This window comes from Rhea pennata, chromosome 2 (genome assembly GCF_028389875.1).
Source record: "Rhea pennata isolate bPtePen1 chromosome 2, bPtePen1.pri, whole genome shotgun sequence".
NCBI classification, from domain to species: domain Eukaryota; kingdom Metazoa; phylum Chordata; class Aves; order Rheiformes; family Rheidae; genus Rhea; species Rhea pennata.
The window spans coordinates 23,192,294-23,206,228 of record NC_084664.1 but is presented as its reverse complement, the minus strand read 5'-3'; the positions used below and the strand labels follow the sequence as shown (position 1 = coordinate 23,206,228).

The following is a 13,935-nucleotide window of genomic DNA, read 5'->3' as shown; positions in this document are numbered from 1 at the left end:
TCACGTATTTGTTTTTTCTTTAATTACACTAGAGAATATCTATGTTGCCTTACATATGTGTGTGACAAGAACAAGTCTGTTAAGTCTCTCCAGCAGATGCTGGGAGTGGTGTCGGTTCACAAGCTCGCTAGCTCCCCACACTACTGCTGCAATGCAAAATTTTAAGAAGCATGGCTAAAACTCTCATTGTCTAGCTAAAGCCCTCAGCGAGCACGAACCACCCGCATTCCAGCACAGGTCCCATCTGTGGTGGCATTGCCTTACCCCAGCGGTACTCTGGGGCACCGGCTTGATCCTTGTGGATGAGCCCTTTGCTCCTCTTGGCTGTTCAAAGCGAGGTGCCCGCTGGTGCCAGAGCAGGCTGCCTCGAAGGGGTTTATGGCTAGAAAAAGTGGCAGGAAGCTCCTGAGAAACCTCTTCACTGTCTTCAGAGGGGCCTGAACAAAACCTCATCGCTGTTGCCCAGATATCCTCAGCCTCCATCAGTCCATGCAGTTGGTCTCCTGAGGGGTCATATATTCTCCTCTTCCCTTCCCTCAAGCTCCTCCCTAGGTCTCTGAGAGGTTACCCAGTCCTTTTTTCCTGCTGTGACCTCATATTCATTTATACACAACCAATTTTTTTCAAGAGCAACCTCTATCCCAGCTTTCTGGTCCTTGAGAGTGTTGCTACCTGTGCTTGGGGATGGCCACAAGGGCCTTGGTGTCCGAGCCTGTGGATGTGTGAAGATAATTGGGGCAGCTGCCAGGGCAGGAGATCTCCACTCTTCAGCCTCTAATGTTAGTGTTATCCTGGCAATAGCTCTGGTTTTCAGGGAAACCCAGCGTAACCAGCCTGTGATTTCCAGACTGATGAAGTAAAGATTAACAAAACCCTGAAAAGCAAGCCATCCATCTGGGTCTGCCAGGCTGAAGCAGAACTCGTGAGCCTTTGCTCAGGAAGGCTCATATGACTCCAGCCCTTGCAGAAGGGCCTTGCTATGTCATGGTATTAAAATCAGGTGTGTGGGGGATGTGGTCCAGCGCATACGTGTCATTATCTGCAGGCATGAATGCCTCAAGCTGCCACTGATGTGGGGGAGAGCCCAAGTGCCTGCAAACAGTCGAAGGGCAGAGAGGCTTTCAGAGCAATAACAAACCAGGGTGAGGAGCCTGCTCCTGCTTTTAACTGGGCTGGGAAGCAGTCTTCCTCTGCACTTTTCCTTCTGAGCGGTCCTCGTTTTGGCACTGGTGCTAAAGCTGGCTCTGAACATGCTGATGAAGCTGCAGGGGTGACTACCACGGCTGGGTGCATGCACGCAGTCTTGTGATTACAGTATTCTTGGATCAAAAAAATATGGTTAAAATTTGGCTCTTGAGAGACAGCATAAAAATGTCAATTTTAAGGACTTTTAGATTTTTCACAATAGGGAAATTGTTCCTGGCTAGTTGTAATTTAGTCCCTCTTTCCAGGGGAACTGGTAGCAGTATCGCCTGCGTGCTGCACAGACAGGTGAGCTGCAAGGAGAAGCAGGTGTTCAGCTGTGCAAAAGGCAATGGTTTCACAGGCAGCCTTGGACAGAAACCAGAGACATTTATAAATCGCTTTGCTTTATAGGCAATTCACCTTAGATCAGAGGAAACAAAGTATCCAGTAGGGGAAAAAACATCTAACTTTTGGGGTATTATAATAGTTTCCTCCCAGAACATCTGCCAGCCCCATGTCAGTGCAAGGCAGCAAACACATGGCACCGCTCCTAGCAAATAAAGGATGTGTCACTTGCAAGGAGTAGGAGGAAAATAAAGCAAGTTGACAGCTCACATCCGGTGCCATAATCCTAGAAATTGTTAATATTTACAAAATTATCAACCGATATAACTGATGACAATCTCATTCCTCCTGGTTGTCATGAGAATAATACCAGTTACCACCCGCTCCAAACTTGGTAGTGTCATTACCCCTCTCCAAAGGGCCTGCTGCTTGGCACAAGTGGGAAAGGCACAGACTTGTCCTCCTGCCTTCAGATACACCGGTCACCAACACCAGCACAGAGGCATGAGCTCCTGCAGGTACTCAAGGGCTGCCGGCACTGGATATGCTTCTTCACGGTCGCTTTGTGATGGAGACAGTGAGAAAGTGGGAGTAGTCGAAATGCAGGGGCCCCAGCACCTGGCCCACGGGCTGCGGCCCCAGGGGGATGAGTCCAGGTGGCTCAAGGAGGAGAGCATCCCCCCTCCCCCGGGACACGGGGTGCTGCAGAAAGGCCAGGGCCAGGCTGGATCTCTCAATAAGGTGCTGTTTCAGGGAAATGCTCATGGTGCTGGTATCACTTGCCAGCTGTAAGGTTGGCAGCTAACTGATGAACAGATGCTAAAGCGTCATATCCTTCATAGGAAAGACCTGGCTAAAAACAAAATAAAGATGCTTGTCTTCCAGTGACTCTATGGGAAACATATTTTCAGACTAACATTCATAAAAAGGTGAAACTTTTCAGGATCACAAAATACTGCTGCTTGTCACCTTCATTTATATATATATAAAAGACAAAATAGCAGTGCCTAATTTTCAGAGCAGAGCTGTTCTATTTTGTTTTGAATTATATCTTTGCATGAGTAAGACTGTATGAGGCGATGCAGGTCCTCAGGGTTAACAGGCATCCTAAGCACAACAACAACGTGCATGATGCCTGCACACTCTGGCTTTCTGGCTTCAGTTGCCTCTATCGTTAGCAAGGATCGTTCATTCCCTTGGGCCACTCTTTGTATGTCCACAGCAGATCAGTCTCTTCAGGAATTTCCCAAGTCTTCTGGTAATTTTAAAAAAGTTTTCTTGGTTAGGGTGCCCTGTATACAAAAAAAATCCCCCAACTGTGTCCAGTGTGCTATATGCAAAATCAAAACAGAGAATTACCTGCATTGTTATTTTCATTGTTATTTTCAGAGATCTCGCTGTCAAATTAAGACGGTGAGATAAGATTGACCGGAGGAGCAAAGGACGGCCCCTGTAGAGCCCTGGGCTCCAGATGACATGTCACTGCTTCGCACCTCGAGCAGCACCAGGGCTCGCTGGAAGGGGCCTCAGGTTGATGGCTCCTATGGAGAAGTGGCCACGGTGACCGCCCCAGAGCTGTGACGCTCATTGACTAGTTCCCCACAGTAGGACATGGCATTTCCTTTCCTTGCAGTATTGTGGGGGAACAAATGTGACCCAGTAAAATGAAAGTAGCTGTTCTTACATACGAAAAAAAGCAGTGACTCCAGAGAACAGATACATAACACCATCAATCTCACATTAGAACTGTTGTGTAGTTTGCTCTAAGCTGGCACCTTTTAAAAATACTAAAACATTAGCATGTTGCATCCCCAGTGATTTTCTTTTCTTCCCCACTTCTTTTCTCACGCTCTGAACATCTGAAGATCACTCCTTTCCCTCCATTTTGTTTTCTGTTTGTGGAGCTTTATACATTTCAATTTTACATCTTCTTCTCAGATCATTATCTTATTTTTTTCATCTTTCTTTTCAAGAGACTGTTCTTTTCCCCATCTGCCACCATCTTTAGTATAATACTTCTCCCTTCAGGATTTCTTTTATCCTTCTCATCTTTATGCCTTTCAGTTATTCTTCCCTAGACCCTTCATTCGTGCATTTGCTTGTCAAAACTCTGTGTTTCTTCATCCTTCATGGGGGAAGAAGCAGAAAGGCTGGGTGGTTATTTTTGCTACAGAAACCCAGGAAAGCTCCTATCAGTACCTCAGAAATGTTGCTGAGGAGAACACAATTCTCTCAACATTTTCAAAATCTTCAATGGCAGCTAATCGAAGTCTGACCCCTTTCAAAATCGGCGGCTTCTTTTAAAATCTTGGTGTAGTTTTCCATCTGTAACATCCACAGACCTTCCAAAACCAGCCTTTCTTTAGCCATTAGAGACTCTGAGCTTTGAAGCCCTTGCAGCCCCTCGGCCTCTGCACCTCTCCAACCGAGCCCCAAGGCTGCGGTCGGCGACTGAGGCGCCGCAGGTGCCGAGCTGGCCGCGTTCAGCTCCAGCTGGGCCTGCATTCGAACCCGAGGAGAGCCACGTGGCTGCCGAGCGCGCAGCCGGCCCCACGCAGCCGGCCCCGTGGTGGTTTCAGAGCAGCGGCAGCTTCAGCCGAGGCAGACGTGCCGCGTGGCTCGGGGCGTGCGGCCCGGGGTCGTCACCACCCCGTGGCTGGGGCCACGCACGGAGGAAGCAGCTGGAGCCTCCCCATCCCTTCCCAACAGACGGGCCCTTGCTATTTACTTCGTTCCAAAAGGAAATTGCAACACTAGTTTGGGAATCTGCTGACATTTCTTCAGGGCTTTCTGTAGCGTGAATATGATGATTGTCATTAGATACCCTAACATTTTAATGCCTACCTCTAGATTTAACCGTGTTTTTTTTTCTGTCTGGTGGCCACTTCTGAGTTCTTACTCAGCAGCCAGCCTGGTGCCTCAGCGGGCCTGTTTCAACTGGACCTGTTCCTCTGGATCACTTAAGAGGTTTGGAAAATCTTGTCTAGAGCTTGTAATGCCTAGAATTGACTCTTGCTGACAAGTCTCCTGTTTTTACTGTTTTCCATCTGCAGATCAAGACTGCTTCATTCTTCAGAAATACTAAAGACCACTTAAAAATTGTGTCTAAAGCTTGAAGCCGACTTCCTTTCCCTGTCTGCCAATTCAAAAAATCTGTTACAAGACACATGCCAATACATTTATTCCCAGACTAAGGCAATCATTTATGACTTAAATATTGGTGTAACCCTAATCCAGTGGAGAGGCTGGGGGTAATAAGAGAGTCTTTAAACACAAAATGGCTTTTACAGAATGTAGCACTTCTGGCATGAGATATTTAAACCTTTCTATTTAACACAGCACACCTGCTTCAGCAGTCTGGGCATGTTTCCTGGCTTGCTGTCTGGGTGATATCAGAAAGTCAGCAATAGGTTGCTCAGGTACGAAATTCATGAAAGCAGTAATCGGGGGCAGGAAGGTCCTGACACGAACCATCTGGTTATGAATACCTGTTCTTTCTCCATGAGTTTCCTGGATAACTTTTGCTCTGCTAAGACTAAATCTATTTAGAAATCACAGTGTGTAGTTTTGTTTTTTCCCACTGATGAGACCTGAAGCTATTTCAGATGTTAAGCAATTGGTTGTTTAATCACTTCACAACTGCAGCTTCTGAGCTTGGTTGTGGTGCAGGCTTTGTACAGATAAATATAGAACCTGTGGCATTTTCAAAAGCCATTTGGAACAGTTCTTCAATTCAAGCATTTTCATGAGAGAGATTAAATATATTATTTGGGTTTTCTGCTTAAAAAAAATCACTTTAAAAACTGGCAGAAATAACATTTTTTTCAAATGAGAAAGTTCTCTTTCCCCAAATTGAGGCTGGCAGTTGGCAGCATTTTACACAGATAGAAATTTTTCCCTTCCTCTCTCCCTTTCTTTACTCCCCAATTTTAAAAAAAACCTTCAGGGCAAAAAAGCAAGAAACAGCAATGTGAAAAAGAAATGGAAACTGATTAAAATTTTTCACTCCTTGAACATAATATTTCACATTTTAACTAACTTGTATCAGAGACAATTCTATCAGATTTCTACAGAAGAATTTAACATATGGCAGGAAACCAGACACATATATTCAGGAAAATCACTTTTCAGAAGTCCTACTGAAGAAAGTAAAACATGATACAAATAAAGACCTTTATTAAAATCATTTGCCACATTATATGAAATTTAATATAGTATAATATAGGTGCAAAAAATCTGATATTAACAGAACATGTGATACATGTGAACAGAGGGCATTAATGTACATATAAATAGAAAAGCTAAAATGTGTTTGACAGTGATATATTAAATGGCTATATATATGTGATCATAATTAGGGGAATATGTAATTTTGTATTCCTTAAGCAGTATCTTATAAAGCAGTACACATGGTAAATTGCTTTTACCTATAGACTGTGCTTTCTTATAATATGAGTAACACAAGATACGTAGGAATATTGTGGGCACATGCAAAAAAATTTAAAAGACATAAAAACAGAAGCTCAAGCCAGTAACTTATTTGTTCTTGGCAGCCAGAGGTTTACGACTGATCTTCTTTGACTTGTCGTTGTTCTTCTTTGGAGGTTCCGGGTTTGCCTGCATGTGTCTGCCATACAGACTGCAAGGAAGTGAGACAAAGAACATTTGTGATACAACCATTATCCACAGGCTTTTAATCTAGTGCATACATAAACAATGCATCCGGTTAGTAAAAATCAAAACAAATGGAGGCTCACTATGCTGATTGTGTCTCAATGCACTGAATTTACTATTAGACCTCATGCTGCAGTTCATAATATTAATTTTCCGTGACTTATCAAGAGAGTAGCACTGAGAAGAAGAGGTCTTTGGAGCAGCAAAGGAGCAATCAGTTTCGCCTTCAGAAACCAGCAACCTTTATTCCATGGTTACAGAACTAAGGCTTAGAAGGCTGCAAGTACGTGTATTCAAGTTGACAATGACAAAAATTGGGTTGAACTGGAGAGATAGAGTGCCCACTTACAGCAAAGTGAGCATCATCTCTAACCAGAAAACCCAAGGGCTCGATAATGTGACAGAGAGCAATGGTGTCACAGCCTTCTCTGCTGCTCACACATGATTGATAGCACTGGGACAGCTACCAACACATCAATGCCACATTAGTAAGTACCACTGATTAAATGTTGACAAAGTATCCTACAATTAAGATGGCTAGCATTCACAGCAAAGCTAAACAGACTACATGGCTGAGAGGATCTAGCTAAATATCACACTGTAATTAATAGATAATTTATGAGTAATCCTGATTAAACTAAATTAAAAACCTACCCAAAATAAATACAGCTCAAACTTAACTTCCCGTATTGACACAAAGTGTTCTTTGAAGACATACATTGCGGGGGTGTCTTTGTAGCTACAAGGGAACAGAGCCGAGTGTTGCTTCTGCTCACTCAGCTGTACACACACTAGGAATGCTGCCGCAACTACTGACATCCCTCTGAAAGGTGTCCCCCTTCTCATACCTCACTGCCTTCTGCTGGGTGTCCACTCCAATCCCATGCTAGGGTGTTGCCAACAAAGATGGATACTAACTTTTAAAAACCGAAAGGAATTTTGCTACTGAAAAAGCTAACAGTGCCATTTCCCACAAGAGTCTTCTACAACAGACACTCCACCTTTCAATGATGAGATTTGTCAGGAAACAGGACAGGTCTAGGGGCTTGGGGTCGAGAAGCTCTTAGACTCCTAGAATTGCCTTCTGGCATGTCGAAACTTGGATTGGTAGCTTTCAGCACTGCTGCCCAGAACCTATATCCTGCATTTTTATGTATTTGTAGCATATAGAGGGTCCTACTCATCACAAAAGAGCTGTAATGGTCCATTACACACACTCGCATGTACACTGTCTCCCTATGAAATTCATGTACATAGCATGTCTGTCCACCCCTCGCTGTGAAGAAGGACCAGATACAGATCATTTTCCTACTTTTGCTTAGTCCTGCCCAGACAGAATTTGTTACTCATTATGTGTTGTTTTTTATCCAGAAAGCCTGACACAATACACTATTTTGCAGTGGATATCAACCTGAGTGAAGAAAGTCCATCTCTCTGCAGGAAAAAAAAATGACTTTTAGGTACAGCTAGATGTTTCATTAATCCATCCAAGCAATGCCTTCAGTCCAAAGCCTTGCTCCCAGTGCACAACTCAAGCACACAGGGTAGATGCCTTAGGTTACAAACAGTAGTAATTTTAGTCCTAAGAAAAGGCAGAGTTGACTTAGGGATGCTGATGAGAACACTTCTGGCCTGCCAGTTGCTTGTAATCTCAGCCAGTGAGGAGATTCTGAAGCCTTGCCCTCAAATCCACAAGTCCCTAGGAGGCACAGAGGCTGCATGAAGCCCTACATAACTTGACAAATGCCACCTCATCTCTTCTTGCTTCTGCTACAAGGAGGCTTCTAATGTGGAAGCAGGAAGGATAATTTGTTCCAGTAAAGATGTGAGTTTGCTCTGGTAATGTAGAAGGACAAAAGGTGCTCCCAGGCCCCATGTGTTGTTGGAGTTCTGTGCCTCACTGAGCATGGACACATTAATTCTCTGCTCTGAGGACCTGGAAGATGGTTTCCTACACTGGAGGTGACAGTCTGCCACAGAAGAGCTAAAGCTTGAAGAAACTTGGTGTGATCAACACATGACCAAAAATGCAGGGATGGTGTCAGTCCCTTTTATTTTGCAAGCTGAAACTGATTTCACCAGCAGAGGATTGTCCCTGATTCTTATATGGGGCCTGGTATACTATTCAGACACCAGGCCACCACCAACTGTATGCAAGAGATACTGAACAAGGATCCAAATAGACACAGATGCTCTTGAATACTCGTGCTATGCAGCATGGCTGTGGAGAAGCTATTTCAGACAAGGAGAGATTTTAGCTAAGACATACTGAAGTCAGGAGGCTGAAACCTACCAACAACTGCTCTGAGCTTTACTGTGTTGCATCTGGAAATACTTCATCCCTCAACTTCCTGGATGCCAGTGAGGAATTAGAGCTTCTCGCAGAGTGGGGTGGAATGGAAGCATTCATTTTTCACTCCCTCAGCAGTTATAGTTTTACATCATGCTGCTAAACAGGTCGCTGTCAAGGTGCATTGTTCCCAAAACAGCCTTGCTCAAGGAAAATACAACTGTAAACCAAGACATTACTTCACCTTGCTGAAATTTTATGTATGCCATCACCTGTTGTCAACAAGGAATCAGATACCATTTCCTAATCAGGCAGACAGCCCTGAACCTTTATGATAACTGCCTGCTGACTATCAGCTGGAACACACATATATTTTTCTCTTCATAAGAGGCATAGCCCCAACAGCACAAGGCTATATTTTATCCAAGTACACGGTAAGTGTACTAATAGAATATTCATCCTCCTGGAAGGGGTTAAGTGAGCTGAGGAAGGGAAGTTAGGGAAGATGATGTTTTGGAATCAGGAAATCATACCATTGTTGAAGAACACAGAATATTTCAGCTGTCATCAAGAAGACTGTCTCACCAGAAACCAATTTAAGATAGAAAAAGTCAGAACAAAGTATCTTGTTCTCAACTATCTGCAACTGAGCATTTGAATCACTGTCTGCAATAATTTTATAATGCTGAGAAGTTAGCAACTGAGAAGTAGAAATTCAAGTTGCTTTTTGGTTCTAGAGAAATAGCGTTACCTTGCAGTAGAATGTGAGGTTTTTCGTATAACAAGAAACTCCCCATTTGGGACTTCAATTAGTGAATTAACAGTGAATTCACATACCCAAGCACTAAAGAACGGAGAGGATGGGAGCGGAAGTTCCCTGTCGCTGTGCTGTGTCTTCACCCTGCTGCTGTCCCACAGCTCCTTCTCTCCCCATTAGTGCTGACACAGAAAGGACTGGAATGGCCTTAGCATTTTTCAGGTGTTACATATGAGTTTTTGCTCAGGTTGGTTCAGGCTACATTTTTTTTGTTTTGGGAACTTTGTATGAATTTTCTGCTCAGATGACACTGCTGGCATTAATTCTGTCTCTTATTTTCTGCTTCTCAGTGTAAATTTTCAAGTTTGTGGACTGGCAGAGTTCACATTAGTGATCTTCTTCTGAGGTAGAAGGGTGTGATGGGAATTCTACTGATTACATGGATGCTTTTGAAGTGTAGAAACTGAATATTGACACTTCTAAATAAACTTCTAAATTCTATCAAAATCTATTTGGGCTTTTGACTATGAAATAATATTCAGCAACCACTGCATGTGCTAAAGCAGTAAAAATTCCAACTGACCTTTAAGTATTTTGGGGAATTGTTTTTCTTTGATATTTGCTACTTAACAATGTTCACTGATGTCAGTGCTCCAGCAATTTTCCCCACACATGCAAATATTTTGTTAATATCAGTAGTAGGTCTGCATAAAAGTGCTGTAGATACCTGCAGCACTTTTACATTCTTTTTCACCTGTTCTCATGCACGACCACTTCTATTGGCATATGCATCCAAAATTTCATCCAGGAAAGTAATTATGGGGTTTGAAATAAATAAATCAAATGTATCTACTTCGGTTTCTCTGGCAGGGTTCCAAGCAAGTTTCAGCTGTACATTGCTATCTCAGCTGAAGATAAATGCTTTACAATCTATCACAGTAGTAGTCTGCTACACAAAGAGCAAGGATCAGACGTATTTAGATTATATAAGCCTTCACAGACAGGGACTCTCGCTCTTGTGTTTGCACACATCAAATATCAGAAGACATATGGTGTCACAACAACATTTAAATACAATAATGACTGTGAAAATGCCTCTGGGACAGAATTTGCCTTCTGTTACTCTAGGGAAAAGAGAAACTACGATTTTCAGTGAACTTGTAGTACAACAGCAGACACCACTTTTATAGCTCCCAAGGGAACAAAAGAACAGAAAAACAGAAGAAAAAAAAGTAATTGAACTGATCCTCATGAAGAAGTTAACTCGCTGAATTACAGAAGGACCTAAATCTCTTTGAAACGGAGTTTATATACCCAGTTTATATACCTTAATGATTTTGATCCCTGTTGGAAGGACATGGCCACAGAAACTCTTGCTTGCAAGTCACTGCCCATCTGCCCAGCTGTATTAACTACCTGTGTACATGCTGTTGGTCTGCCGCCACAGAGAGGTAAAGCGTATTTGCCTGAGGCACCAACAGGCCTTCCTCAGCGGTGGAGGTCAGCTTAGAACAGGGACAAAGATTTGCACCCCAGCTGATGGATGGTAATTTACTATGGGATGGCACCTTGATACATCTGCTTGCATGACTAGACCCTCAGCAAAGGCAAACTCTCTTGACAAACAGAGACAGAAACACCGATGCTGACTGTGCCTGCTCTTTTTAGATCAGATTTGGGAGATGAATGCTGATAATATGTACACGGCCAGCACCTTTACACTTGGTATTTTGGAACATCACCTCTTCATGGGGCTGTTATAACTCTGCAGAGATTGCTGCACATAACTCTCAGTCAAAAGCCTAGCCTGAAAAGCAACATCTGGGATGCAAATAAATATTTAATGTATTTGCTGTTTGCAGCAACAGTCAGAAACTAGTCATTATAACCACAGTTAACAAATTGCTGAGTCCTTGTAAACTCAGGAGCTAGTATGTTGTACGCAGCCTTCTCATTATGTCAAGTTAAAGGGGAAATTAAATGCCAGACTGAAAGTGCAAAAAATCCTCAGATAGATATTTCCAGTTGCTTTTATTTCTCATATATATTTTTCAAAGTAAATATTTAACAAAAATCTCTTGAGAACACAAATGTTTCTTTGTATGCAAATAAAAACATAAACATAAACAAAATCTCATGTATTCTCTATCTGCCCCACTGGAGGTAACAAATGAGAGCGCTATGGCTGCTGCAGCAAAACTAACAATATCAAGTGAGAAAGATGCTCATTAAACTTCATCATTCTGTCTACTTTAATGACGCTTTTACTTAATAAAAATTCCCTGAGCAGTTGCAAGGATATTAGGCAAGGTCTTTGGTTATGTATCAAGGGTCTAAGCTGTCACTAGCAAGCATGCAGTTCAGGAGGGGCATTCCCGAGAGGAAACAGTGAATACAGCTTTCTTGTAATAAATTCAGAGAGAATCAATAACCTCAGCCTGCTACGTTACTTAAGCATTTAAGAAGTAGGTGATCCTTCTAAATTAAACTATGAATTGCTAAATGTTGCAATTTACAGTATAAACTCAGGCATGGAGCCTTGTAATTTGAAAGTATACAGTCTTGCTCTTCAAATCTCTGAATTTAAAAAAGAACCATAGTTAAAATTCTAAAGTTCAAAAAGACATTTTAAAAAATCACTTTCAGTACAATTTTCTCCAAAATTGTCTCCCTTGTATAACATAAATTATATACAACTGTATAACATAAATTGAATACAATTGTAAATTGTAGCTAAAGGCTAGATACTTTCAGAAATAAAGAATGAACTAGCATAAACATTTAAAAAATATTGCTGAATAAATAAACCAGTAGTTTTAGCCACTTTTGATCCTTCACCAGACTGCTTGGACCTTTCAGAACAGTGTTTTGTAGATCCCTGTTCGATGCACACTAGTTTTCTTGAGTTTAAGTATTTTGAAATAGGATTTCAAAAATCAGCCATAGGAATGTATTGCCCTTTCACTTTATTTCTGTGACAGAAGTATAGGGTGAGAATGCAGAATAGAAAGGATATGCACAGTTCAACATGACCCTGATGAGATACTGTATTTAGGTATGTACCATAATATGAAAGACAAATGCAAAAGATTCCAGCGCTGACTGACTTTTCAAAATCTAAAACCTGGACTTAGTGAGGTAATTAAAGCTGCCATCCAACTTGAAACATGAGTATCTACAATGCCCTTAATAAGATGGTTCCCAGGCTCGCCTGCTGAATCAGGGTAGGAGAAAGGCTAAATAAATAATGCTGGTTAGTCTGTATTAGTCAAAATCTGCAAGTACTTATTGTAAGATTCTTTCACCTAGCCAGTTTTTGCATAGATTACTGCTGTTTCAGTATCTCCTTTAAGCAACTGAGACTCGGCTTTTCCTCTGTGGGAGCAGCTAGTTTGTTAGTTCCTCCAACTATGTCCTCCTAGGAAGGAGGCAGATACTGGGATTCAATCTACTGGTAGTGCATCAGTCAAGAGAAAAAAGAGGGGTTACAATTATTTTGCAAGTGGCATTATTATTTTGATATTTATCAATAATATATTTTTCTTTTCTTCGATATAAGTTGGATGAATTGAATTAATGGAAATGTTACGTAGGTAATACAAAATATGTGGTTTCCTTGCAAGCTTGGATGGCAAGCTGTGGTTTTTGGATTCTTAATAAGGATGAACAGATAGGAGTGACTCGTTTTATTCAGCTAATTTTTTGCCCCTTGTTTGCGAGTGCTCTGAGAGCAGATGGCAGTAGTGTCAGAGATGTTCATCATCTGAAACTCTCAGCCAATTTCTTCCAAAAAATCAACTTTGGCCTGTAATCTGTTTGTGTACCAGCTCATTTTTCACACTTGGAAATTCAGGCAGTGCTGACTGGTTAAACAGCTCAGGTGCTAGGGTTTCTGCTTGTCTGCTACATCGTGACAGTATCTGAGCTACTCAAGCTACAGTTCTCACATGTTGTAAAACTGATCCAATATTCTTAGATTTGTAATGTTTTGTTTACAGTGTTTTGTCTTTTCCTCACACTCACTCACTCACTCACTCACATTCCCTCACTCACATTCAGACACCCCTAATGCTTTAGAAAGCCTCTACACCCAAAATCCTAGCCCTCAAGACACTCCTGAGTATAACAATCTGTGGTATTTTTCCCTTCCTTCCACCTGCCCCAATAATCTTCATAACCCAGGGTTTCTGCAGAGTCTGCCTGGGTCCCACTATCCCAAATCCTGTAGATCTGTTCAGAGGAACTCACTACATCCCTTGGCCAAGCACTGGAAATCCCAGAGCTTCCAGGGTCATCTTCATATTACCTTCAACCACAGAGATAGCCCAATGGGTAATTTGTCATCTCTTCCCAGCACAGGTTGTTTGACCCTAGCTGGGGAAGCCCATCTCTCCAGGAGGAACAAGATGCTGCTCGGGATGCTGCTGTGATCACCTCACTGCCCAGCCTGGCTTGGACAAGAATGAGGAGGAAACAGCCTGTGCTGCACTAGTTGGTCGTTACCATGCTTGTCCATGTTAATAGATAAGACAAGCTTAATATGGCTGCCAGAGCAAGAGCTTCAAGAACTGGAAAATAGAGGAAAGTGGGAGACAGAGAGAGAAAGGTATGCTGATCTTCTGGGGTCCTCTCCCAAATCCCTCACATCTTATAAATCTGAAAAGAAGCACATCCTTCCCATGTA

General features: G+C 42.3%; 1 protein-coding gene across 1 annotated transcript in view; it reads right to left on the bottom strand.

Moving 5' to 3' along the window:
- Window positions 1-5,501: 5,501 nt before the first annotated feature.
- Window positions 5,502-13,935, bottom strand: part of RSU1 (Ras suppressor protein 1) — a 108,932-nt gene continuing 100,498 nt past the window's right edge. Inside the window, exon 9 of the mRNA XM_062567722.1 lies at window positions 5,502-6,169. Within this exon, the coding sequence (XP_062423706.1) occupies window positions 6,067-6,169 (103 nt within the window). The 3' untranslated portion in view covers window positions 5,502-6,066. The remainder of the gene's footprint in view (window positions 6,170-13,935) is intronic.